General features: G+C 36.0%; 2 protein-coding genes across 13 annotated transcripts in view; one reads left to right on the top strand and one right to left on the bottom strand.

Moving 5' to 3' along the window:
* The window catches only part of Stacl (SH3 and cysteine-rich domain-containing protein), a 379,844-nt gene that overhangs the window by 35,640 nt on the left and 317,922 nt on the right, over window positions 1-26,282 (bottom strand). The window lies entirely within an intron of this gene.
* On the top strand, window positions 597-2,122 carry LOC141484855 (uncharacterized). The gene is made up of 3 exons (XM_074180463.1): window positions 597-1,118; window positions 1,178-1,399; window positions 1,457-2,122. Exons 1-3 carry the CDS (start codon window positions 948-950, stop codon window positions 1,877-1,879), a joined length of 816 nt encoding a protein of 271 aa, XP_074036564.1. The 5' UTR covers window positions 597-947; the 3' UTR covers window positions 1,880-2,122.

Below are 26,282 nucleotides of genomic sequence, written 5' to 3'. Positions count from 1 at the left end.
TCCAGTAGCCTCTACTAATCCACCACGTATTTCGATACATGTGTCGTAGCGCTTACGAATGTTTCTGATTACGTTCCTTAGTTCTTGAGGGCTAATATCTGCATATACCTGTCGAATTCTTGTACAAAGTTCATTTCTATCTCTTGGGCTGTTTTTGTAAACCTTTTGTGTGAGAAGTCCCCAGAGAAAAAACTGTGAGGTCTGGAGATCAGGGTGGCCACTCTATAAACGGACTACCAAGGCCTATCCATCGGTTTGGAAAATGTTCGTTAAGCCATTGCCTCACAGCTCTGGCATAATGAACTGAACACCCATCTAACTGGACAATTAAATTTGATCGATCATTGATTGGCAGCTCGTGAATAGCATCCCAAAACTCTGTGTTTAAAAATTCTAGAAACTTCTGCGCATTAATGTTTTCCTCAAAAAAGAAAGGACCAATAATTCGTTCGTTCAATATCCCACACCAGACGTCGATTTTTTTGGGATACTGGCTTTTACAGTTTAATACCCAGTTAGGATTATCCGCTGCCCAATAAGGACAATTCTGTGATGACACTACTCCATTTGTAGTGAAAGTGGCTTCGTCGGTATATAATAGTTATTTATGTATCAAGGGAATTAGGAGGGCCTTAATTACCGATGGCAAAGTTTGCGTCCCGAGGGCCTCTGGCCCGAGGGACAGCAATTGCCTGAGGTTATTAAGGCTCATTAATTCCCGTGGTACATAGATAATTTTATTTCTGACCGATTTCAATAAAATTTTGTTCATTTTTGAAACGGAAAAATGTACCAATTCATTACCTTCCCGGTATATTTGAATCAGGTACCGTTGATTATAGTAGAGTTTTCTTGTTGCTAGGTTGTTGCTATGTTACTTGTTTATAAACAGAACTTTGTTATCAATCTGTGTTTGCGGTGAAAACGTGTTTTCTACCCCAAATATAATGGAGGATATTTTGAAAAAAGCTGAACAAGCAAGAGAATCATTAATTCCATCGAAAAGTGAAGCCGTATACCAAAAAGAATACAAGATATATCTGGACTGGCTGACACGGAAAAATGTTATGCCAAAAGATGTCACTGAAACTGTATTTCTGGCATATTTTCAAGAACTGGTAAGGAATTTTCTTTGTTTTTCGGTAGATTTGGTAGTAATTGTGTTTATTCGTTTCAGTCAGAAACGTATAGTCCGAATTCTTTATGGACTAAATGGTCAATGCTAAAATCGATGGTGACTATACATGAGGAACGAGATATCACCAAGTTCAATGAACTACAGGCTTTTTTGAAACGGAAGAGTAAGAGTTATAAGCCGAAAAAGTCTGCTGTTTTATCTCCTAAAGATGTTATCAGATTCCTAAAGGACGCTCCTAATGATATTCATTTATTGAATAAGGTAATTCTTTTCTTATTTTCCTTTTTGTGTGTATTTATTTCCTTTTTTTTGTTATAGGTTGTTTTGATTATGGGTTATTTTGGAGGATGCAGAAGTCGGGAACTTTTGAATATGAAGATATCGGATATAGAGGACCGGGATTCCGTTATGGTAGTGAACGTACCGGAAAGTAAAACTGGTGTATCGAAGAAATTTACAGTTGTGGATGAAAAAGAGTTCTCCGCTTTGCCTTTATTAAGACTTTATATGTCTTTGCGTCCTAAAGGTATTGAACGATTTTTTTTGAGCTTACGACAAAATAAATGTACATCTCAGCCAATTGGAAAAAACATGTTTGGGAAAATCCCCAGCAAAATCGCAATGTATTTAGGATTGCCAAACTCATCTTCCTATAAGGGACATTGCCATCGTCGCACTTCTGCTACTGCTCTAGCCAATGCAGGAGCAACTATGACTAACTTAAAAAGACACGGAGGTTGAAAAAGTTCCACGGTGGCGGAGGGGTATTTGGAGGATAGCATCGAATTGAGAAATAAAACGGCGCGTATGTTGTCTACTTTGTCATCAGAAGAGGCAGGTACTTCGACTGTAGTGAACAGAAGCTCCAGCCATACAAAAGAAGAAATTGTTTCCAGTGGCGGAAGTAATTTTCAGGGAACATTTCAAAATTGTACATTTATTATTTGTAATGACGTGAATAAATAAAATATGGTTCAGTTTTCATTTCTATTTATTTTTACTTGTGAAAGGTAGAGGGAATTATAAAATCTATAATGTCCCAAGGGAGTTATGACCCTCTTTATTGATAGCGTAACTATGACGATATAAGCTTATAATATCCCGGTCAGAAATAAAATATTTTATTTCTGACCGGGATATTATAAGCTTATATCGTCATAGTTACGCTATCAATGAAGAGGGTCATAACTCCCTTGGGACATTATAGATTTTATAATTCCCTCTACCTTTCACAAGTAAAAATAAATAGAAATGAAAACTGAACCATATTTTATTTATTCACGTCATTACAAATAATAAATGTACAATTTTGAAATGTTCCCTGAAAATTACTTCCGCCACTGGAAACAATTTCTTCTTTTGTATGGCTGGAGCTTCTGTTCACTACAGTCGAGGTACCTGCCTCTTCTGATGACAAAGTAGACAACATACGCGCTGTTTTATTTCTCATAGAAAATTCCTTACCAGTTCTTGAAAATATGCCAGAAATACAGTTTCAGTGACATCTTTTGGCATAACATTTTTCCGTGTCAGCCAGTCCAGATATATCTTGTATTCTTTTTGGTATACGGCTTCACTTTTCGATGGAATTAATGATTCTCTTGCTTGTTCAGCTTTTTTCAAAATATCCTCCATTATATTTGGGGTAGAAAACACGTTTTCACCGCAAACACAGCTTGATAACAAAGTTCTGTTTATAGACAAGTAACATAGCAACAACCTAGCAACAAGAAAACTCTACTATAATCAACGGTACCAACGGTACCAAATATACCGGGAAGGTAATGAATTGGTACATTTTTCCGTTTCAAAAATGAACAAAATTTTATTGAAATCGGTCAGAAATAAAATTATCTATGTACCACGGGAATTAATGAGCCTTAATAACCTCAGGCAATTGCTATCCCTCGGGCCAGAGGCCCTCGGGACGCAAACTTTGCCATCGGTAATTAAGGCCCTCCTAATTCCCTTGATACATAAATAACTATTTTAGTAAATTTCTATTGTTTGAATATTCCCCTTGGGCCCATAAACAATATTCCAGGCGTCTTGCTTCGTCGCCTTCTTGAAGTGTGTGTAAAAATTTTGGCTTGAAAGGTTTAATATTCTTCGCTTTGAGACATCTCCGAATAGTTTCTCGTGGAATATTCAAATTCAAAGTGGCATTCCTCATATTGGCATTAGGATTATTTCCGAAATAATCTAAAATGATTTGATCATTCCTGTCATTCCTGTTTCGTCTTTGTACAGGATTACTTTTTAACATCATTTTGGATACTGCACCAGTTTCATTTAATATTTTATCTATTTTATTTACCGTACCGCAGCTAATACGAGGACGATCTGTATGTCTCTCATTAAATACTCTAAAAACCTCTCTAGCACTTCTAACGTCATCTCCCGAAAGGCGTACAATTTCAATTTTCTCTCTTACGCTCAATCTTGCAGCCATGATACAAAATAATTCGAAGAACTGTAAGGTGAATATTGTTGACAATAGTACACTTGAATCTTTCACAAGTGTCAAATTGTAATATTATTTCCATGGCAACTAAAATTTAAATTGAAATATTAGGGCTTAGTTTTAGTTAATTTGCGTGAAAACTTGAATGTAATTCCGTTATTTTCATTAAAAATATTTACGCTACTTGTTTTTTTTTCATCTGGTGACACTTTATTGTTGAAATCATAAAAAAATATTCTCATGGCTATATCTGTTGATATAGGGTGTTTTTTGTAACTGTTAGCTGTGTGAGTTTTCGAATTTTTGAGTTGTCATAACTTTGTTAATAATGAATATTTTTTCATGAAATTTTGGTCAAACCTGTTTGGAGGCACTCTGAATCCAGTGGCGTAGTGATTTTTTCAATAAAAATCGTCAATAAAAAATCCCGATTTTCGACTAAGAAAAAATATCGTAGTATGCCCTGAAACTTCAATAAACATTTCAAATTGTGTCCCAAGGTAGACCTTTTAGTACTTGACATTTCAAAAAAAAAATATTAAATCGGTTTACAACTTCAAATTTTAGGGGGGTTTTTCCATTAAAAATGGGTCACACTGTATGAAACCTAAGTAACGTATTCTACAGAAGTTCATTCAGGATGGATTGTTTTCAATTCAAATATTTTTCAGCTTCCAAACTATGAGCTTCAGACCATAATGTATTCAACTTTGTTGAAATATGTTCATCATGGAGCATCTGATAATGCAAGATAATACAGGGTGATCCAATAAAAAAAACTGGTGGCATGCTCCGGGGGTGCGATAGGGTAAGTAACATCAGATGTGAATATGTCAGAATGTGTCCCCCTGTATACTATGGTTGACGTGTTTTTTATTTTTCCTGCAAATCATTCTACCAAAAATGATTCAGGGTGGCTCATTTTAAATGGAATGCGCTGTATAATCGACGGGTTGCTGAGACTTCTGGAAGACTGCCACAAAAAGAATAGTGTAATTTCACTCTTTATGGCTTTAATTTCATTTCAATAATATACGTACTACTAGACTACTTCGTGTTCATCTCGATAATGTAAACAATTTTCCAATATCGAATATTTTTGAATGGGAAAGTGCAGAAAAACTTTCCGATAGTAAAATATGGCGTTTCGATGAACTACGAACTTTCAAAACGTTAACAATTAACATCAGATCTTGCCTTCAATAAATTCCATATTTTCAAACTGAAATTTGCCAAAAATTCCATTCGTTCGAAAGGCACTTCATATTACCAGGGAAGAGTTCAATAGATGAATGAAACAAAACATTTCCTTGAACATATTTTGATTCATCATCCATTATCATTTTAGACAGTATTTTTTCCGACATCAAAAACATCCTGTGGTTAAACATTCAAAGTTCAAAATTTCTATAATCGTTTATACAATTGATGTTTCACCCTGAACTCTCAAAAATACGAGTATTTATTGAATAGTATTTTGATCAAACAAGTACATATTTACTTCACGAATGATGACACACAGTTTCTTTGTTTTACTCTATCACTCCATCACTTCCAGTCCGTACTCAAATCAAATATCAACTACAAAAATCAGGCAGAGCAGTGCAAAACTTCAACGCATTACTATTTACACAACTTATTTTCCAACAATTAACTCAATTTATGCTTTTCTGAAATTACCTAATTTAGAGAATATAATACTTTTTTCCATTTACTGCTGTACAACAGATAACAAAAGTGATTCCAACGCAGATAACGTGCTGAACGTGTCAAAATAGCGAATAAAATTATCAGAATTCAGAAAACGCAAATAATTACATAAAACTAACAGCTTCATATTCAATAACTGAAACATTAGAAAAAATCAATATCAGCATTCTATAAAAGCTTTATGAAGGACCATCTTCTTGCAATAGGGTGTTATAGTGGATGCAAATTGTACTACAATTTTAGGGGTTTCATTCTGCGATCGACACTTTTGACTTACACCAGGAAGATTTTAATCATTTTGGAATTTCTTTGTTATTGCTTTACATTTGCCTGTCATCGGCAGAATTACTTAAATCGCGTTCAAAAACCACTTTATTTTGAGATTTTCATTAAACAATTTTAATAAAACTCAACACGTGCTTTGCCGTACAGTGGCTCTTTCGGGCTTCTTCAGGCGTTATGGATTCCACTATATTTCTTGAATTGGTTATATCTTGTAGGAAAATAACAGTTCAATAGTTCAGAATACACAGGGCATTCTAACGAAAACTTGACCTTCCTTGTGAGTCAGAAACGAACATGCAATCGAAAATTTCAAAGAATGTTTATTTCTAGGTGACTAATTCTGATTTGAAAATCATACCCGAAACTTCACCCACTGCGGCCAACAACAATCCTCCTATGTTTTTCAATGGCATGGGGGTCGAGTGATATATGAAAAAGTCTTTGGTCCGTCTACCACCTCTGTATTTTTTTTCGAAAAAAAACGACAATTACGACTATTCAGTTCACGATTCAACACGAAAGAACTTTCGTCTGAAAAACATGTATTGTATAATACATGACCAGAAAAAAAATCGGAGCAAAATATTTCTAGATTATTCCTACTCCACAAGGTCAAAAAAATTCAACATTTTAGTTCCACATGTGACCAAAACTATATCCCAGAGATCTAGCATGTTTCTTGGGCCAAAGATATACAACGATCTACCAAATGAACTGAAACAACTAAACTCATTATCTCGGTTCAAGAAGAAGCTGAAATTATGGCTGACTTCAAAATCAAGAATTTCAACACATCGATCAGTCGATATAAAAAATACATACTATGATTGATATTAGGTTAAGGTTATTTAAAATAATTTCTTTCACACATTCGTTCTGTCAGATTTTTCTGTGGAAATCTGAGGCATGCCATTTTCATATCAACACAAGTTATACTTTCCTGATTTTGATGATCGCGCTTGCCCCATATTTAATGATTAATTTATGACGTAAATATAACGTCTAAAACGATTCTTTTATACTAGTTATCCTTATTTCACAACAAATTATAGTTACAATTCATATATTCTGTGAATAGTCTCAATCTTATCGTTATGATATCCTGAATAGTAATTTTATTTTCATGAAATTTCTGGTATTATTATATAGTATTATTTCCTTGAAAAAAAAATTATATTGTTTACACTTTTCTTAAGTCATTTTTATTCCAACTTTCATTTACTGCTTTTTTTATAATTAAGCTATATCCGAAACTCTCAAGCTAGTTGAAAACACATTCTTTTGGTTAACCTATAATCTCATTTTTACTCTTGTTTTCTTTTCCATTAATTTGACTATTACATTTGATTCGTCAACATCACACCAGAATAATATGTCACCACACACAAGCTGATAATATCAGCTTCGGTGGATTTTTGTTCATTTTAAGCTTCATATTACTAAGTTTTTTTTTATTAGACATTTGATTTTGTAACAATATAGAAGGTCTGTATTTTTTTTCCGCTATTTATGAATAAACATTATTATTATTATTATTATTATAGGTTTGGGTTATTGCTCAATTTCTTGCTGAACACCTCACAAAACTGAAGTCGACGATCAGGATCATCTTCGTTTAATTCCTGAACTAGCCGTATTTTGGAAAGATGGAATCTGTAAGCTTTCAAAATCCGAAAAAGACTAGCAGCTGATACACCAGACGCTCTAGCTACTTGTCTGATATATTGTCGATTATCCATTTCTACATGTACTGAAACTGGAACTTCAACTCCTTTCTAACAGGATGGGATACTACATGTTTTCTGTTATGAACAGAACCTGAAACTTATCCATTAACTGTTTAACGTATTGAAGGCTCACGTTGTGGTCTGGTTGCAACAATTTCTATTTTTTCTTTAATGAAAATAACCATGTTGGAACACAGTGAACAAGGATGACTGAATAATAAATCGTGAAGAAGTGACAGAGGCCAACTATCTACTTTTTGTTCTGCGACGACAAGATTCAACAAAAACTACCAGTGCAGAAAAAACTAACAGTGTCGTCCATTTCCAAATGTTTACCACTTATTGAATAAATTCTACAAATCTGTGACAGATAATTGTTCGAGAATGCCGATTTCTGACTCCGGATATCTTCAGTAATGAAAGAAACGCTTTCGAAAGTAGACTGTATTTTTGGGAAAGAAAGTTTATGGCTTTCTACTACTCCATCTTGATACAAAGAAACAAGGATGAGAAAATCTTCCGAGGAAAAGAAGTTCACAGTTCATTCATGAATTACGAACTGTGTGTATTTTCTATAATGTTATCCAATTTGGTACTGAAGAGCCTTGTGGCGAGTGTCTTAAGGCGAAATATCGGTGTATACCAGTGAGGGTGACAGTGTTCCATCTAAGTGCAATTCATTACCATTCATTTAAAATAGAACTCATGTGAATGATATCTGATTTTTATTCCACAACGAATGCTTGAAATACAAACTGAGTAGAGAAAAGTATCTTCTGTATAATTCATTAGCTGTTTCAGGAGGACTTTCTTTCAGTTTGTGTCTGAAAGTTACTTCTTTGCATGATCTACACATCCATGTATAGAATTACTTATTTTAAAATTGATTACTTCCTTCTTTTCCTTGGAAGATTTTCTCATCCTTGTTTTTTGTATCAAGACGGAGTAGTAGAAAGCCAAAAACTTTCTTTCCCAAAAATTGATCAGTCCTAAAAATATAACCCCTTCAATTTAGACTGTATTATCGTATGGAACTAGATGGAGGCAATTTTGAACACTTTATCCGTTGATTATGTTCCCATTGATAATACTTTCGTTGATATCTTCAATGAAATGAGCGATAGCAAATTTTCTCTTTCTTCTTAAATGAAACGTTCAACATTCAGTTTAACAATAACGAATGAACTGAATTTGAAAGAAATTTCAGAAGTAATAGAGGAACTGAAGACGTTTCAAATGATGCTATTAAAAAAATAGGGAAGGTAGTTGCTAACCGCAGGGGGGTAAAGTTTCGGGTATGATATCCATATCAGAATTACTTCCCCTAGAAATAAAAATTAAAATGTTCGATTACACGCCCGTGTCAAACTTACAGGGGTGGTCAAGTTTTCCTTAGAAAACCCTGTTGATAGTAAAGAGTACATTCGAATCATCAGCAAAGTTCACATATACATCAGTAGAGACTCTTCAATTAACTTGTTGCAGCTGAGCGGTGTGTCCTGTAGTGACACTGAGCTCCAATTGTTAAAATGTCACTCTCTGAATGACATTAAAATATTTATTTGGGGAGCTGTTCAACCTCCAGCATTTTTATCCTAGGCTCTGCACGGTGCAATTTCAACATTTCCTCTTGGAATTAGAAGCATTGGCCCAGCAATTATGAATGAATTCGAAACAAGTTTATGGTCTTGAAAACCTGCCTCTCTATTCGATCCAACAAAAGCCGTTATCATTTGCCATTATTATCTACCAAAGTTGACCTGGGTTCCACAGTCGATCATGGAGATGTTAAAGTTCCGTTTTGAACGCAGGGAGTTATTAACAAAAGCCAGTTGTTTTGTGGACGCAAAATTTTCCAGTCAGAACAGGATTGTGCAACTGCTTTCTGTTGTGACTATTGTACGATCAATTGCAAACAGGTGTCAATGAAAGGTGTCAACATTTGCCAACGGTTTGTTTATTTTCTCAGTGCCAATTCAAAAGAATATAAGCACATATGAGCATTTTTATCCAAAAATAAGGTGAATGTACAAATTTCACAGTTTCACCTTTCCAGTGTGATCAGTTTGTTGCTGAGAGGTATAAAATTTAGAAGTGTTTTGTGTATTTGTCAGTTTTCTACTATCGAAATGAAAATGGATCGAAGAATTTGCATCAAATTATGTGTGAGAAATAGAATTGAGGGCTCAAAAACGTTATAAATGATGATAGTGGCATACGACGATTGTACACTGAGTCAAAAAAAGTTACGAGTGGAACAAGATTTCACAAAAGGTCAAGAAGATGTCAATGACGACGCTTTCCCTGGGCACCATTACAACTGATGAATATATTGAGAAAGTGAAGAAACACTATATGAAGACTCGTTTAATAATTAATAGGGAAGTTTCCTAGGATTTCGACATATCGGTTGGCTGATGCTATGCATTTTTTTCGTGAATTTTGGGCATGAAGCGTGTGGCAGCAAAGTTCGTTCCAAAATTGCTGAATTTTGACTTTAAAACCGTCGCATGAGCATCGTTCTGGAAATGTTTAGGGACGTGAATGGTGATCCAGATTTCCTTGAAAGGGTCATAACTTGTAACGAATCACGATGTGACATCGAAACCAAAGTCCCAGCGTCTCAATGAAAGAGCCCAAGAGAGTAAAGACCAATAAAGGACGCCAAGTTCGCATCGCATCGCAAATTGAATGTAATTTTTTTGCTCACTGTTATCTTAGATCAATAAGGAGTATTATTTTGAAGTTATTCGCCGCTTGCGAGGAGCAATACGGAGACAACGTTTGGTTTTGTAGAAAAACAATTCATGGCTTTTACATGACGACAATGTACTTGCTCACTCGTCATTGCTCGTTCGTAATATTTTGGCCAAAAACAACACAGTAATCATGCCACAACTACTGTATCCACCAGATTTGAGATCCATAAAGGAACGGATATTTGCGACGATTGAGATGAAGAATAAATCACTGAGAGATCTCAAGGACATACCAGAAACTGCATATCAGGACTGCTTCAAGAATAAGGAAAAACGCTGGCATGCGTGTGTTAAATCTGAGGGAAGTAACTTTGGAGGGGACGAAATTGAAATTGTTGAATAAATGAAAATATCTCGAGAAAAATGAAAATTCTCCGTATTTTTTTAACAGAAAGTGTACAATTTGAAAGAAATCTACCAAAATCAACAATTTTTTGGAAAATGGACTAGAATTTTAGATATTTCAATGAAGTTATTTCTGATGTAGATTTATTTAACTAGTTTTCATTGAATTGTTGACTCATCATTATTAGTGATATTGAAATTGAAGAAAATGAAGAATTCACGCATTGAAAGAGATAATGACATTGAAAAACTTATAGAGTGGTTTGCGCTCTAGATGCCCTTGTCAATGCTGGAATACATTTTCAACTAGCAATGAACGGTGCTCCAAAATCGGAAAATTCAATTGACAATTACATGTACTGCAGCTTTGCTAAATTAACAAGACAAGGCACAGAAAACCTCATCAGTTGACATAAGCACAGCTGTGAAATTTCAATTATTACCAGGTACTTATTCAGCAGCTCAACAGCATATTTTTCGAGTCTATTATCAAATACAAACCTGGCTAGGAAAAGAAATTGGGACAGTGGGGTTGGGAGTTGAAAAATAATATATTACAACCAATAACAACTTTATTGCCACCAGCACCCGATGATCTACTAAACACTATCCTTTGTAATTATACAAAAGTTTGTGGCGGCAAATGTGGATGTAAAAAATTGATTTGAGATGTTCTAAAGCTTGTGAACATTGTCGTGGTCAGTCATGCTTGAACGCAGAGTCCACCGACGAAGAAAATGATGAAGATGTTGATTGTCAGCAAGTTTTGATGAAGTTGAAATTGAGGATATAGACAACGAATGCCTACGGGGGAAACCATGTGAAAAAAACGCGCATTCTATCTCAAAGGTGATGCGGAAACGCTCTAGTCCGAAAACGAGAAAAATGCAGGGGTTATTTTTTGTAGATAACCGTATGAGAAGTAATTTTTATGATTACCTTTATTGCCCTTCGAGCCATAGGTCGCGAGATGTTCATGAAAAACTGATTTTCGTGACTTTTGGCCCTTATAACTTTTTTATCCGGCACGATATCAATGTCGATTTTTCACATCTTCATTAAAATGTCATAATGAAGGTGTATACCAAAATTCAGCTCGGTAGGAATTTTTCCGCAGATAAAACCCTAAATGACTGGACTATGAGAAAAAGTGAATCAACATCAACATATCACCAAATAGCGGCAATTACCTATATGCATTTGAAATTGATATTTACGACCATGAAAAATAGGTTGTGTAAATATTTTCATTGAAATACTAGTAGTGACTAGCAAAACGAGCGATTGAGTAAAACATAAAAACTACAACAAGCCAAACTGCATTTTTCAAAAGTCTATACTATAACAGTTCTGCAAATACTTGATTGCATACTTGATTGCTGTGAAAAACTGAAAAACAATTCAACAAACTTATATAAAATGAAGAACAACACAACAATAGACGTATCGAAAGGAAAAAATATAGAGTAGCTGAAAGGAAAGTGAAAGATTTCGGATGACAGCTGCAATGGAAGGAAGTATTTCCACTCTTCTCAACAAAAAAATAAAGTAAACAAAGCAATCGCAAAAATTGTACAAAGCGCTTTCAAATGAATCAAATGCAGTCAATGTTCCAAACTTGTGTTTGAAAATGGCAAAAGTTCAGAACTGATCTGACTAATTTGTTGTGAGGAAAAAAATTGAGTTAACAAAAAGTCCTTCATGAATTATTTTTCCATATTTTTAGATTTTTGAAATTATTGAGTATTCAATTGCAAAGCTATAAAATATTTGCAGCATAAAATTGACATTAAATGATCTGGAATTTTCATTATGTTATTGGTTTGCATGAAGGATTTTGAGTTATGGATATTTCAAAAGAGAATGAACATCAACGAGAGCTAAACACACACTGTTTACAACACATATTCATGAAGTAACTACATATAAAGGTTTTTTCAACTTCTGGAAGGATCTTGCACATTCCATATTCATCTCACATTACAGAGTCTCAATTTCACAATCAAGATGTTTTTAGGTGTGCTGAACAATTACATGTTTTATCTGATATGTGATATTGCACCACAACATGTAGGTAACATATATAAATTTCGAATAAGCGAGATCAGGCAGTGTAAAAATCAGGAACTCATTAATAATAAGTTAGTACTTGGTGGAGATTTCATGAATTCCTTTGTCAAATAATTCACAATCGTTAATAATATTTCCGAAGGTTCATCCATCAATTCATCTATTTTTCAGTGTTCAATGAATCTGGCAAACTGAATCGTATGAAAAGTGATGAAACTTCTTTTAACTATTTTAGGTTCCTTTCATTAATGAACTTTTTATTGTTTGAAACATTATAAATGTTGGAATTATTGTTTTCACAAGTATTATCCACCCTTGCTGAAACACAACTTGAAGTCGAAAAATTGATCATAAAATTTCATAGATGTTGGTTTACAAGAGGAGAACATAAAGTTTATCTCTTCTCCTAAAACATATAACGGATTTATTGACTATTTGTTCGATATATTATTACCAGTAAGTGATTATTTTTCTGATGAATTGCTAGTAACTTTGATAGTGAATGACTTTATAGAGATGTTTCAAGTACTTTTTTATTCAATTATTGCTTTAAGAGGTAGTTATTTCAGAATTCTGTTCGTTACATAGATATATGTACGTGGACTAGTGAAAAAATAAGGTGTATGTACAAATTACGCTGCATACGTACAAACGATTAGCGACTTTTTATTTATTTCATGTTAGTACATTCATCTCGAACAGATTCAGTTTTTTAGATGAAAACTTCAGTCGCAGAGAGAGCTCAAGGAAGTACCAAAAAGTGAACAAGGGGCACGAGTACATTATTTTTCAAGGACAAAATACAAGCACTACAGAAAAATCCTCAAGAGCGCTCTGAGAGCGATGCCTGTGCGAAAGTGATGATTTACGTTGGATTTGAATCGCTGGCTCCACATGAACGTAGTTCTCCAAATGGAAGAGTTTTTGAACAGTGAACTTCGAAAGAGACACAAATCTTCAACCTTTCTGCGATTTTCCAGACTATCAGGTTCCACGTGATGTTTGCGTCTCCAATCAGGCAGATGGCTCTTTTCTGGATGAAATCCAGCATCTTCAGGATATGCTTAGGGGTGGAGCTCCATACATGAGAACAACACTCCGAAGAAGGTCTGTTGTGAGCTCCATAAAGCATCAAAAGTTGTCAAAGTGTGTACAGTTTTCTGGTTTGGAACAGTGTTCCAAGATTTTGAGAAGCAGACTTTGCAATTCCAGCGGCATGATCATACCAAGATATATTGGTGTCCATTTCAATCCCCAACAAACTTATCGAAGCAGAAAGCGCAATTGTCTGTCCTAACATTATATTATTTTGTTTGGAGACATTGATTTTTCTGGAGAAAACCGATGCCTGGGTTTTTGTGGCTTTGAATTGAACTTGGATACTTCAACCACAATCCGAAATCACCTCTGGATGTCAGAAGGGCTACTTCGAAAGGAACAAAATAGAAATTGATCAAATTCATGCAGTCATTGTTCACTGTGGTTCTGGCGTTGAATTTGGTCATTATTACGACTTGGTCAAAGAAGAAAGGGACTGGTTTTAGTTTGACGATAGTCGTGTCACGAAGTGTTCTGGCGATGCATTGAATCTATTGGAGCCTCTGGAGACACCCAATATTTTGCTTTATAAGAGAGAGGACATTGTTAGATCAAGATCTTCAGATGATGTGGTGCTGCAGGTTTTTCCGGGTTTTCCTGTCGCTGGAAAAGCAAATGCGCCACTGGAATCAATGAAGTCGCCCCGGAGCGCCAATTAATTTTTATTGTTGTTTTAGTAAAACTTTAGATCAGTGACATCAAAAAATAATTTTTTTTTTGAGAAAATGAAAATTCACTTCATTCTTGGAACAAAGTAGTAGTATATGTATGCATAAATGGTTTCAAACTCGAATAAGAGTGACTGACATATTTAATAATCATGACAACTTAATTCAGACATAATTGAGTGAGGAAGCATGTAGTTTATCATAGCTCTAAAGGGACTCTAACGGTACACGTCTCATATAAAATTGATGAAAGAATCAACCCAATGTAATGTAACTCTATACACTAAATTACTTTTTCAGCTGTTACGTTGCTTTCTGTAACTGATTACCTAGGAAACTTCGCCAAAATAAAAAAAAAAATTGATTGATAGGGATTCGGAACTGTGTCAGTGCGCATTCATCGTGTCATTCATCATAGAATCACTTAAAGTCGTAACAACTCTTTCTTAAATTTTATGAATCTATAGAAACGAACTTTAAACGTTCAAGCCAGTCTCGAAAATACCTACACAGTAGGTTGAATGTACTGACGGTTATCAGAAAACAACTACTCCCCTGGCTAATACCATTGCAATTGTATATGCAGGAACGCCCTTCGTGGTATTAGCCAAGGTAGTAGTTGTTTTCTGATAGACGTCAGTCCATTCAAACTACTGTGTAGGTATATTTGAAACTGGCTTCAACATTTGAAGTTATTCTCTTTTGATTTGTTTACTGCCAGTCTTTAAGCATAGCCCAATGACTAATAAGAAAGTTTTTCTTCCTTATACAGAGGAATCGGGTAAAATTCGGATATGCAGTTGGTTAGTACCTCGTCCACTAGATGGAGTGACATTGTGTTGTTCGCTTCAATTCTGGAAGAGAAATGAAATACTCTGAAAGCATTCCGATTTTCAATTGAAGGACATACTGAGACGTCTTGCCACTCGGAAAGCACCAGGCCCAGACAATATAACAAATCGAGCACTGAAAGTGCTGCCACGAAAGGGTATACAGCCATAACCAACATCATAAATGCTATACTCAGACTGCAACACTTCCCGTACCAGTTCAAAGAGGCAACGGTAATCTACATACCGAAGCCCAAGAAGAACCACCTGTTTCCAGCGAACCACCGGCCAATTAGCTTACTGCCATCCGTAAGCAAAGTGGCGGAACGGATCATCCTGAAGAGACTAGAAGAACAAACCAGAGAGTTAGGGATCCTCCCCGACGAACAATTCGGTTTTAGATCAAAACACTCAACAGAGCTACAAGTCCTGAGGGTAGTAGACTTTGCGACTGAAGGCTTCAACCTTGGCAAAGGATACAACACCGGAGCTATCTTCTTAGACGTCTCCAAGGCGTTCGACAGAGTTTGGCATGACGGGCTACTGACCAAGATGAGCGATTTTGGATACTCAAAACCAATGGTAAGATTAATTCAGTCTTTCCTAGCTGACAGGCGATGCCGCTGCAAAGTAGGGGACGAATTATCAACACTTCGACTACTGGAGGCAGGAGTCCCGAAAGGTGCAGTCCTTTCACCACACCTCTACTCCGTATACACGGCAGACGTGCCCAAGCCAGAGAACAACTTTAACAAGTTGGCACTCTACGCGAACGACACGGCCCTGCTGGCGAGATCTAGGAGTCAAGCACTCGTTACGAGATACCCACAACAACAGACAAACAGATTGGAGGAGTGGGCTAACCTGTGGAAGATCAGTATCAACCCTGACAAGAGTCAGGCGATACTGTTCACTCGCAGGTTCGTACAACCGGAAGGCAACGTCATCTTCAACGGACAAGAAATTCCGTGGACAAACAAAGCGACATATTTCGGGGTCATCCTAGACAAGAAACTAACATTCCAGGACCACGTACAGCAGAGAATAGGAATAGCCAAACAGACCAGAAGACGCCTGGAGCCGATCATAGGAAGAAGTAGTAACATGGCACTGAAAGTCAAGGTACTAATGATCAGAACGATTCTAATGCCAATAATACTGTATGCATGCACTGCCTGGGGCCAGTGTGCGCAGACATACAGAAAGAAGATCCAATCATTTATGAATGCGAGCGTAAGGGCCGCTGTAAATGCACCTTACTATATACCAAATAGATTTATATACAGAGATCTAGACCTGGACACGCGATATGTGGACGTGTATATGAGAGAACATGCAGAAAGCACGTTCGGTAGAATCGGATCGCATTCAAATCCAGCGTTCCGCGATCTACACGATGCGTTAAATATAGATGACCCCAGATTCTGAGAAAGGGACAAACATCCCAGGCCGACCAAACAAAATAACAAACCGCCCCCATTAGTCGCCGTCAGGCGGCTCAGGTAAGTATAACACTAATCAGATACACTCTCTTCCAGGTAGGTTCAGCGAAAAACACTTCGACCGCGATCGCGACAAAAATTTTTTCTTGGATGTACTGAGAAACGTTCGATGCATAACACAAAGCCGCCGGTTAGTTTTTGGGGGCCACCATGCTCAAATTCAGTTAGGAATAGTCAGATTAAACAAAGATTCGATAAGAAAGTGAAATCACCTAAAGGCTGACTTTCAACCAAAATGAGGATAGATATCAATCTTGCTGAAGTGTCCATCAGTAAGTTGAGGACCGCTCGGAGAGCGGGGGTGGAAGGAGTGGGGTAATAGGATCTCCTCGCTGAGAAATGAGGGGGGAAGCTCCTACTTCAGGGCACTCAACCCGGGAGGGGGAATGGGGGATTTTCAATTATGGAATATCTATCTTGCACTGATGAGTGGATAATGAGCTCGAAACCGGTCTGCAAGTGTGCCCGTTCCAAAATTGAGGATTGACTCTTTCAGTTGTATTGCCAATTGCATATGGTGGAAATTTTTCGTGAAGATTCTTGCACTGACGCCTGTCGGATATAATCCAACGCCCTTCGCGGTATTAGCCAGGGAAGTAGTTGTTTTCTGATAGGCGTCAGTCCATTCAACCTACTCTATAGGTATATTCGAGACTGGCTTAAACGTTTAAAGTTCATTTTTTCAAATTTGTTCAAGCATAGCATATCCCATTGACTAATAAGAAAATTAAATTTTATAGTTTGTGTTACAGGGTAGTAAACCAAGTAGTAAGTTATGTACGTTTGCTACCTGGCTAGCACTTCTTTCGGCAGGAAAACTATTTTCCACAAGAAAGCCTTTTTCTTCCTTTTCTAGCGAATGTGAGTCGTGTAGATCTCCAATTTTAACATGAATTCTTGCTATAGTCAGGAATACAGTTCCATGTACACAATTTATTCAACAAATATGTTTGAGGAACGCCTCGGCTAACTTATTAGGTTCTTGTTCGAAACACCTTCAGACCGTCCAGAAAAAAGTTCATACAATCAAGTAACTGTTGTCATTTTTCAGTCACTGGAAAAAGTTCCACAGGAAGTGTTTGCAAAATTTCCTGCTCTACTTCTATGAATTATTGTAGCAGATTTTTCACATGTGCTCTTGATGAGATCGATCATTGCACTGTATTTGAACCTAGATTGTCTACTCTTGATACAGCAGCCTATGACGTAGAAATAGAGAAAACCACCACTGTATCGAAAACTTATGAAAAACAATGCGAAATTTGAAGTTGCTGATCAAAATTAACACCATTTTGGAGATAGGTAAGAACATTTTAGATCTCTAACTTTGATCTTATATCCTTCCTTTTCTTTGGTGTTGACTATGTGGAGATAAGAACATAACTATGTTCACAATTCACATGATAGCAAAGCCAGAAACCTCACGGTCTTGATGAAAAATTTCGAAAAGTTGATGTCAATCTAAAAAGACATTTTGTCAGAAACGGGTCGAAACCAGAACATGTGTCAAAAGCTAGAATATACTTGTTCGTTTAGTAATAATAATATATTTGTGACGTATCTGGAAATGTGGATTTTTTTGTTATATATACATTAAAGAGTAAATAATTTGCAAACTTCAGAAATGGAAAAAAACCTTTGGGTTTCTCAACTACCATGAATTTTTCTGGAAGTTCATCTATCACAAGTATTCTCGGACTTATTCGAAAGCCTAATGATTTCTCACAGAACGTCATTTGGAATATTCTAATTATTCCCGTCAAAAATGAAAATGTGACTTCTGTAATGTGCGATGTCCAAAACAATCATACCGAAACACCACATTCCAGCAGACGATTCAAGCTTTTGGTTGTGGGTATACGGAGAGGGACCGTAATATTCAAAAACTAAAAATGTTTATATGAACTCTAGCGACTGAGTTCACTGCATCTCTATCTGTATTAATTAGGTGTTGTTTTCAGTCTCATTTCATGAAGAATAATGTTCATTAGGTTCCAGTCCCAAATGTATCATGCTTGAAACTGTTATTCCACCAAAAGTAAGGATGAATTGTGACTGGTTTTGAGAGCTATTTGGAGAAAAGTGTTTGTTTTTGACAATCTTTTAGCGATGCTTGTCACCTTCTTCAGGACAACTGAAATTTATTAATCAACAATATGTTTTATCTACCACAAAATTATCACAATATGGTAACGATAATCACCATAAAATGGATTATAACAATTCCACTGTTCTTTGTACAGAATCAAACCAATTGTAAAGAGTTTTTCTGCAAATGGTACACATTTGGAAAAAAACAAGAATCCAATATATAGCTCAGCTGACGACAGCACACTTGTCAGCATACATATCTTAATGAGCATATAGAGGTGATTTCTAATTGGTGTTTTCTTAAAAAATATTAATATCTCCGAACCGGATATAATAGAATCAAAATATACAATTCCAATTTTTGCTTCGATAAGTTTGTTGAGAGTTGAAATGGACACCAATATGTCTTGGCACAATCATGTCGCTTGAATTGCAAAGGCTTCTTCTCAATAGCATGGAACACTGTTCCGAACTAGAATACTGTACAAACCTCAGCATCTTTTGATGCCTTATGAAGCTCAGATCAGACTTTCTTTGGAGTATTGTTCACTTGTATGGAGCTACACCCCGAAGCTGCTGGATTCCATCCAGAAAACATCACGTACAACCTTAATAGCCTGGCGAGGAATCTCATCACCCCTTCTCTGGAACATAGTTCTGGATATCACTCATTAATCACTTTAACAAAAATGAATTCTACACAATTGCATACGCAGATGACATATTTATCTTGCAGACCGGCAAATTTGTGAACACACTGTGCGATAGAGTGCAGGATGGTCTCAAATTAATAGAAACATGGTGTAAGAAACACTCGCTGCTGAACAATCCCAAGAAGATCTTTTCACCAGGAAAAAAAGTTTATCGGGCTCAAAACCTCCGGAAATCTCCTATAATAAAAACTGAACTTTTCTGAAGAGGTGAAATATCTTGGTACTATCCCTAACAGGAAGCTAACATGAAACTCTCACCTACAGAGTAGAGCAAAAAGAGCATATGTGACTTATGAACAATATCGAAGGACAGTGGGACGCGCATGGGGTCTTTCACCCCGTGTAGTCGCCTGGATCTACACTGCAATAATAAGACCTATGTTAACGTACGGAGCCTTTGCATGGGGACCGAAAGTTCTACAAGCAACGAACTTCCAAAAATTATATCAAATACAGCGACTGGCTTGTTTAAACATCAAAGGAGCCATGAGAACAACACCAACCGCGTCAATGGAACTAATTACGGGTCTGACCCCTCTGGCCATGTTACGATTTCGCACGGCTGGTATAAACCTCGAAGTAGGATGGATCAATTGAGGCTGAGCCTATGGCGAGAAGCCCTTACTGAGCAACCTATGCTGCAGGCAACCACTGACGCAATTGAACCCAGTTTTGTGTTCAATGAACCCTACAAAATACAAATGAAACAGAACACAGAGTCAGATGCTACAAATGCAATACACATATATACAGATGGCTCAATAACCAATGAAGGCTCAGTATTTGGAGTGTACTCCAGATCACCAAGCCTAAGGATTACGTGGGGAATGGGAAAAAATACCAGCGTGGTCCGAACAGAACTCGCTGGTATCTCAATCGCCACCAAAGAAATAACCAGGAAAGAAATTCTGGCAAAAACTTAACAATCCGAACAGACAACGTATTATCTTAGGGCTGGTACTAGAGTGCCACCAAGATTTAGCCAAAGCCTCGGTAGATGATAACATTATCCTAAGGTGGGTTAAAGAGCACGACAGGAGTGAAGATAATCGCATTGCCGACTCTTTAGCCAAGGAAGCAACTAGCCTACAATTGCGGAACCAGCCAAATTTTACTGCTCACTACCTAAAGAGACGGGATGGAATCAAAGGATGCAGGATTACCAGGATCACGCTGGGCGAGCCTGGGAAGCTGGCGCCTAAGAAATATCTGACGATGACCACGATAAATCTACGCTTAACAGTAGAATTTCTAACTGGCCACTGTCAACTAAGGAAACACATCCATAATATGGGGCCAGTGGACACACATTCATGCCTCGACACACCTCTATGTGTGAACAGGAAGATGAGATGAGATGGGATGAGGCATGTTCTTCTCAAGCGAGTGCCCGGAGTTATCGTCAATAAGAGAGTGTGTGTTCGGCCAGTCTTGGCCTCAACCTGCCGATATAAAGGAGATGTCTCCAAATGACCTGTCCACCTTCCTGGAAAGGACAGAATGGAGGATAACCCAGGAGGACAACTCCTCGGAAAGATATATAATAGGTCACATATAGCCTAAGTGCTGTGGCTTACACTCACCATCCCTACTGTACAGGTAAATAATAGACTGTAACATCGAAGAAAGGTTGGAAATTTGTCTTTCTTTTATTGTTACTTTGACGGGAAGTGTTCAAGTGACTTGGCACATTTGATTCCACCAGGAGCGGTACATATTAGAAGTACGCGATGAACTGTGGCTGCTCATAGTTTCGGTGTTCAACTTAGCACACCTCGAACTTTATTGCTTGAGAACTGCGTTCCATTTGGATAACTGAGTTTTTATGTGAAATAAACTTCCTAAGAACGTTTTTATAAATGAATTCATTCTCCAGCGATTCGAATCCGACGTGAATCGCTACTTTCGCATAGGCCCCGCTCTCAGAGCGTCTCAATGATTTTTCTGTAGTGTTTGTGTTTGGTCCATGAAAAAAACATCACCAATGACGATAGATTCATCAATAAGAGAACTTCTAATCAATATTTTCTTGTTTGAAATTATTATCACTGATAGTCACTTTCTTGGAAAAATGTTTGTTGTTTCGTAGAGAAACTTATTTTCTTTTTATATCTCAACGTTATTAGGTAGATTGGTTTGTAGTGCTGAGGAAGTTGGTTAGCAAGGTTGACAAAAACAAATAGTTTTCTTTGAATAACCCTCAAAACCTGACTGCAACCCCAAAATACTGTTTTCCATATAATTTTGGTTCGAAATCAACACCACACGCAATTATTGGTCCCACGCTGTATATCATTCATTTGGAATTTGTATGGGTATATTCGATGGATATAAAAAAATGTGTATTATGTATTATTCACACTATTTCACATGGGTACCGATGAATTTCAGAAATTCAACAATTTGAAATACAATTGGTGACTCGTGCAGGAAAAGAAATCAAATACTCGGATTTTTCTTGAAATATTTTGATATAATGACTTTAACTCTTGTTTATGTTGCTCATTCTTAGTTATTGAGTTTGTTCTAACAAAGGGAACAGTATAAAACTCTTCATCTATGGCAATAATTATACAATTTTCACGATAAAATTTATTTAGGACTCGTTCGCTAAACAGTAGCTTCATTACTTGGACTGGTGTTATCGATTAAAAAAAATCTTTATCTGAAAAAATTATTATTCACCATAAGTTTCAATAGTATTGTATGGATTCATTTCGTTGTTGCCACATCGCAAGAATCTCCAAATTTGAATTCAAAATATTGCTAGTTAATTTCAGTTAATACAAAATGGAAAGCCCTCAACTCAAATTGTGTAATTTCTTCTTCGAAAGACGTTATTTTTCGTAGAGTAGTTTCTGAAAGTTACTAATGATGAATATAGATGTAGAAATGTTTCAATAAATCTTGTTGAACTTATACAAATCAAGCTTGTAGGCTTGATATAAAAAAGTATATGAAGGAAGTAAGAATGTATCTGTCTCTATGGAACTGAAAATAAATCAACGAAACAGTAGAAACTTCATTTTGATATCATGAGATCTACATAAATTTCGAAATATCGGAGATAATTGAAAACTGTCGACATTGGAAGAACACATATGATTGTGACAAATATAGTAGAAGCCGGCAAATGCATCAGTGTCATTCATAACGATTTCTCAATTATGCTGAATTTCAGAAATTTTTCGGAAGTCATTTTTTACCAAACAATCGAGCAATTTTGAAAAAAGCTATCTGATTCTTTAAATCACTGAAACAACAATTTGTTGGTGTTCTCACAGATAAAAAGAACAATAATATTTATATACCGACTATTTGAGGTTATCATTGCGGTTATCTGATTTATATTCATCGAATAATGATCCAATTATTTTCACATCCGATGCAGGCTCCTAATGAGAAATTCTTCTCAAATTGAACCGATACAAAAACGACTTGAAATTATTTTCGATAGGTATTGAAAAGGGTCTACAAATCAACTTAAGTTATCACTAGTCCATGTTCATTTGAGAAAAATTATTATCAACATTGAAATAATGACAAAACTTAATTGACCGTAATTTCTATACAAGATCATTACTTATTCGTCAAGAATATACAAAAAGAGTTGATAACACCATTTTTTAAAATTACTTGATGATTTCAATATACAACTTATTTTACTCTAGTCTATGCTATAGAATCATAAACATATCATTATTTGTCAAACAGAAAATATGTATTTGCTGATGCTGAATAAGTCAAAAAAACCATAAGGGTTTTGAAGACGAGTTGATACAGTTCGAAAGTTTTATTTACAAGGAAATACTGTTAACAAAACCTCCTTTTTAATATAAGGTTTTTTCAAATGTTTTGTCCATTTTAATGAAATGTGTTTTTGTTGCTCCGTATTTCAGTGAATATTTATTTTACTATGTTGTAGTATATACTGATCAGTGGAGAATTTTGTATTACGAGATAATTTTCTCTACGAATTGAAACTGAATCAAAGCGCTGCCAAAATAGTCAACAAAAGCAACCAAGCATTTGACAATGATAGTGCTAATGAACACATTGTACCGCAAATTGCGTTAGCATGAGCTGGCACTGGTCGACACAAGAGGTCCGTTTCTGCTTCACGACAACGCCCGTCCGCACGTTTCACAAATCACCGGTCGAAGATTAAACGAATTGAGCGTCTAAGTTCGGCTTCACCCACCATACTCCCCAGACCTCTCGCCAACGGACTGCCATCTTTTCAAGCACTCCGATAACTTTCTCACCTTCACCAATCAGGACTAGGTGAAAACGGCCTTCGTTAACTTTATTGAATCCCGAGCACAGTATTCTTATGCTGGCGGAATTATTTGACTTGTGTTGAGTTGGCAAAAGTGCACTGATTCGAATGGCGCTTATTTCACATTTGAATGAGTATTTACTAAGATATTATAGGTCGAGTAGACTCAAAGAAACGGACAAAACTTCTGAAACAACAGTGTGTATATACAGTGTGTAAAATCCAAATGTAATAAATTCATTGTTTCGGTTACGGTACATATTTTAAGAAAATCCTGAATCACGTTAAAAGTAAATCATAATTTGACATTCTACAACGTAAAAGTGCCACCCCTACGTTCAACCCCCTACGAATAACAGATACAACCCCCAATGGAAAGTATAGGCATGTGATATATCTTTTGAAAGGTTTCTTTATTCTCAATTCAAAAATGTTATTGCTTTTAAGTTTATTGCAACAATTAAGATAAAATGAATATAAATCATGTGGCTACCGAAATTCGATAAAATATACTCAAAACTTATTGAAATATACTCGAAACTTATTTCATTTTGAGGTATTCATAACAATAAAGTAAGCAAAAACCATAGCAATGTTCTTTTTAGATGGTATCTTTTGAAATTGTTTTGAATTTCCGTGGCAACGTTAGTTTAAAACGTCTTGTCAACTTGTTTTGTATGTTACAACATTAGTTGTCGGTATTTCAATTCAAGTTTGAAGTTCGTTAACTCCAAGTCTGACAAATGGTTAGATTAACGGAAATGCATAAAATAACAGTTTTACAAATGATTGGTTACGGAGATGAAACCTGAGGGCAACAGGAAATAGCTTGCCTATTTCATAAGAAATTTTATAATCCACCGTCCATATCTCAAGGAACAATGAGCAAAATAGAAAAGCAGGTTCGCGAGATTGGTCATGTGGGGCAGATAAAAAAAGCTGCTGATGCTTGAGTTTGAGGAAAACCCACACAAACCGACTAGAAAGGCATCCACTACATTCGATGTTAACCATACGTTGATAGTTAACATATTAAAAGAAAATAAAATGATACCTACTCAGGAGCTCATGGAAGACGATTTTGATGGAAGAACTTATTTTCGTGAGCAAATGATGATGTTGGATAACAATATCATCCAATTAGAGTGTACTTTGTGTCTTAACGGACATAATAATCGGAAAAATTGCCGCTACTGGTCAACGGAAAATTCTCACTGGATGAGAAAAGCACACACGTAATACCTTCAAAAGGTTAATGTTTGTTAAAAGATTGTAGAAAACCATGTTATTGGTCCTTTTTTCATTGAGGGCAACTTGAATGGCGATAATTGTTTGGCACTTCTTCAAAATGATGTCATTCCAAGTTTAGCAAATTCATATCCTGATCCAGGGAACCCTCAAGTTCCAAAAAATACGATATGGTTTCAGCAGGATGAAGCACCACCACATTACCAAGTTAATGTCTGGCAATACCTCGATACAACATTTCCCAATCGGTGGATACAAAGGCGAGGATCTTTTGAATGGCCAGCGCGATCGCCTGATCTTTCATCATTAGATTTATTTTTATGGGAATATGTAAAGAGCAATGTGTACAAAACTAAACCTTCAAATTCGAATGACTTTAAAGAACGACTAACGCTTGCGATTAGGTCGGTCACGCTTGATATCTTAAATAATGTTAGAAGACAGTTCTATTTGAGGTTAGGATTTTTCCAGTAGCAGGGGAGGCCACGATGCAAAATGGGGATCAACTCGAGCGTCATTGAGACATATAGGGTTGCAAAGCTCAGATGATGAGAATAAAAAAATGTTATAAAATGTATACCTTTTCATCGGTGGGAAAAGCGGCTATAGATTTTCAAATATGTAAAAAAATACTGTTGTATGGACATACTCGAGCGCGTCAGATATTGATAGCATCAATGTCCTACGTATTTTTAATAACTTTTGTATGTTAATCTGATCTTTGCATGATGTGGGTGGTTGTAAGGGTTAAAAGTGGAAAAAAATGTAATCTCGCAAACGCAAACTCGCGGCCATTATTATAATGTGCAAAAAAATTCGCCATTTTGAAATACTCAAGCGCGTCAGATTAAGATATATATGGCTTATCTTCATGTTTTAGACGTGCTGTCTCATAATCTGACGATTATCTAGAGGGATTCGCTTAATCTGACAAAAACAATAATTTTTTTAATTTTTTTCAATTCTTTGAACTTAATTGATTGAAAAGCTTCGATGATAGCATTCAAATGAATAAGTGTATGTTTTTTAAGTAGAATACTTGTATATATGAGAAATTTTTTTTTTAAATGCTCAAAAAAATTTAATTTTTTATAATCAAGTGATTAATTGATGGAGAAAAGAAAAATGAAACTTTCTATGTTTTTTACCACTTTTATTTGTAACCAACGTTACTGCAGTTTTGTCCTATAAAGACATTTTCAAACTCATACAATATATAAGGACATTTTCGAACTTATACAGTATACAATAAAAGTGGTAAAAAACAGAACGTACAATTTCACTTTTCTTCATTATGATTTCCTACCACGTAGTACCGGCTACATCCATCAATTAATTGATTAATTAATCTTCAT

This window comes from Leptinotarsa decemlineata, unplaced genomic scaffold (genome assembly GCF_025532065.1).
Source record: "Leptinotarsa decemlineata unplaced genomic scaffold, Ldec_3_MD MMD2_tig00026294_RagTag_RagTag, whole genome shotgun sequence".
In the NCBI taxonomy this organism is placed as follows: Eukaryota; Metazoa; Arthropoda; class Insecta; order Coleoptera; family Chrysomelidae; genus Leptinotarsa; species Leptinotarsa decemlineata.
This window is presented reverse-complemented; position numbering and strand designations above follow the sequence as displayed.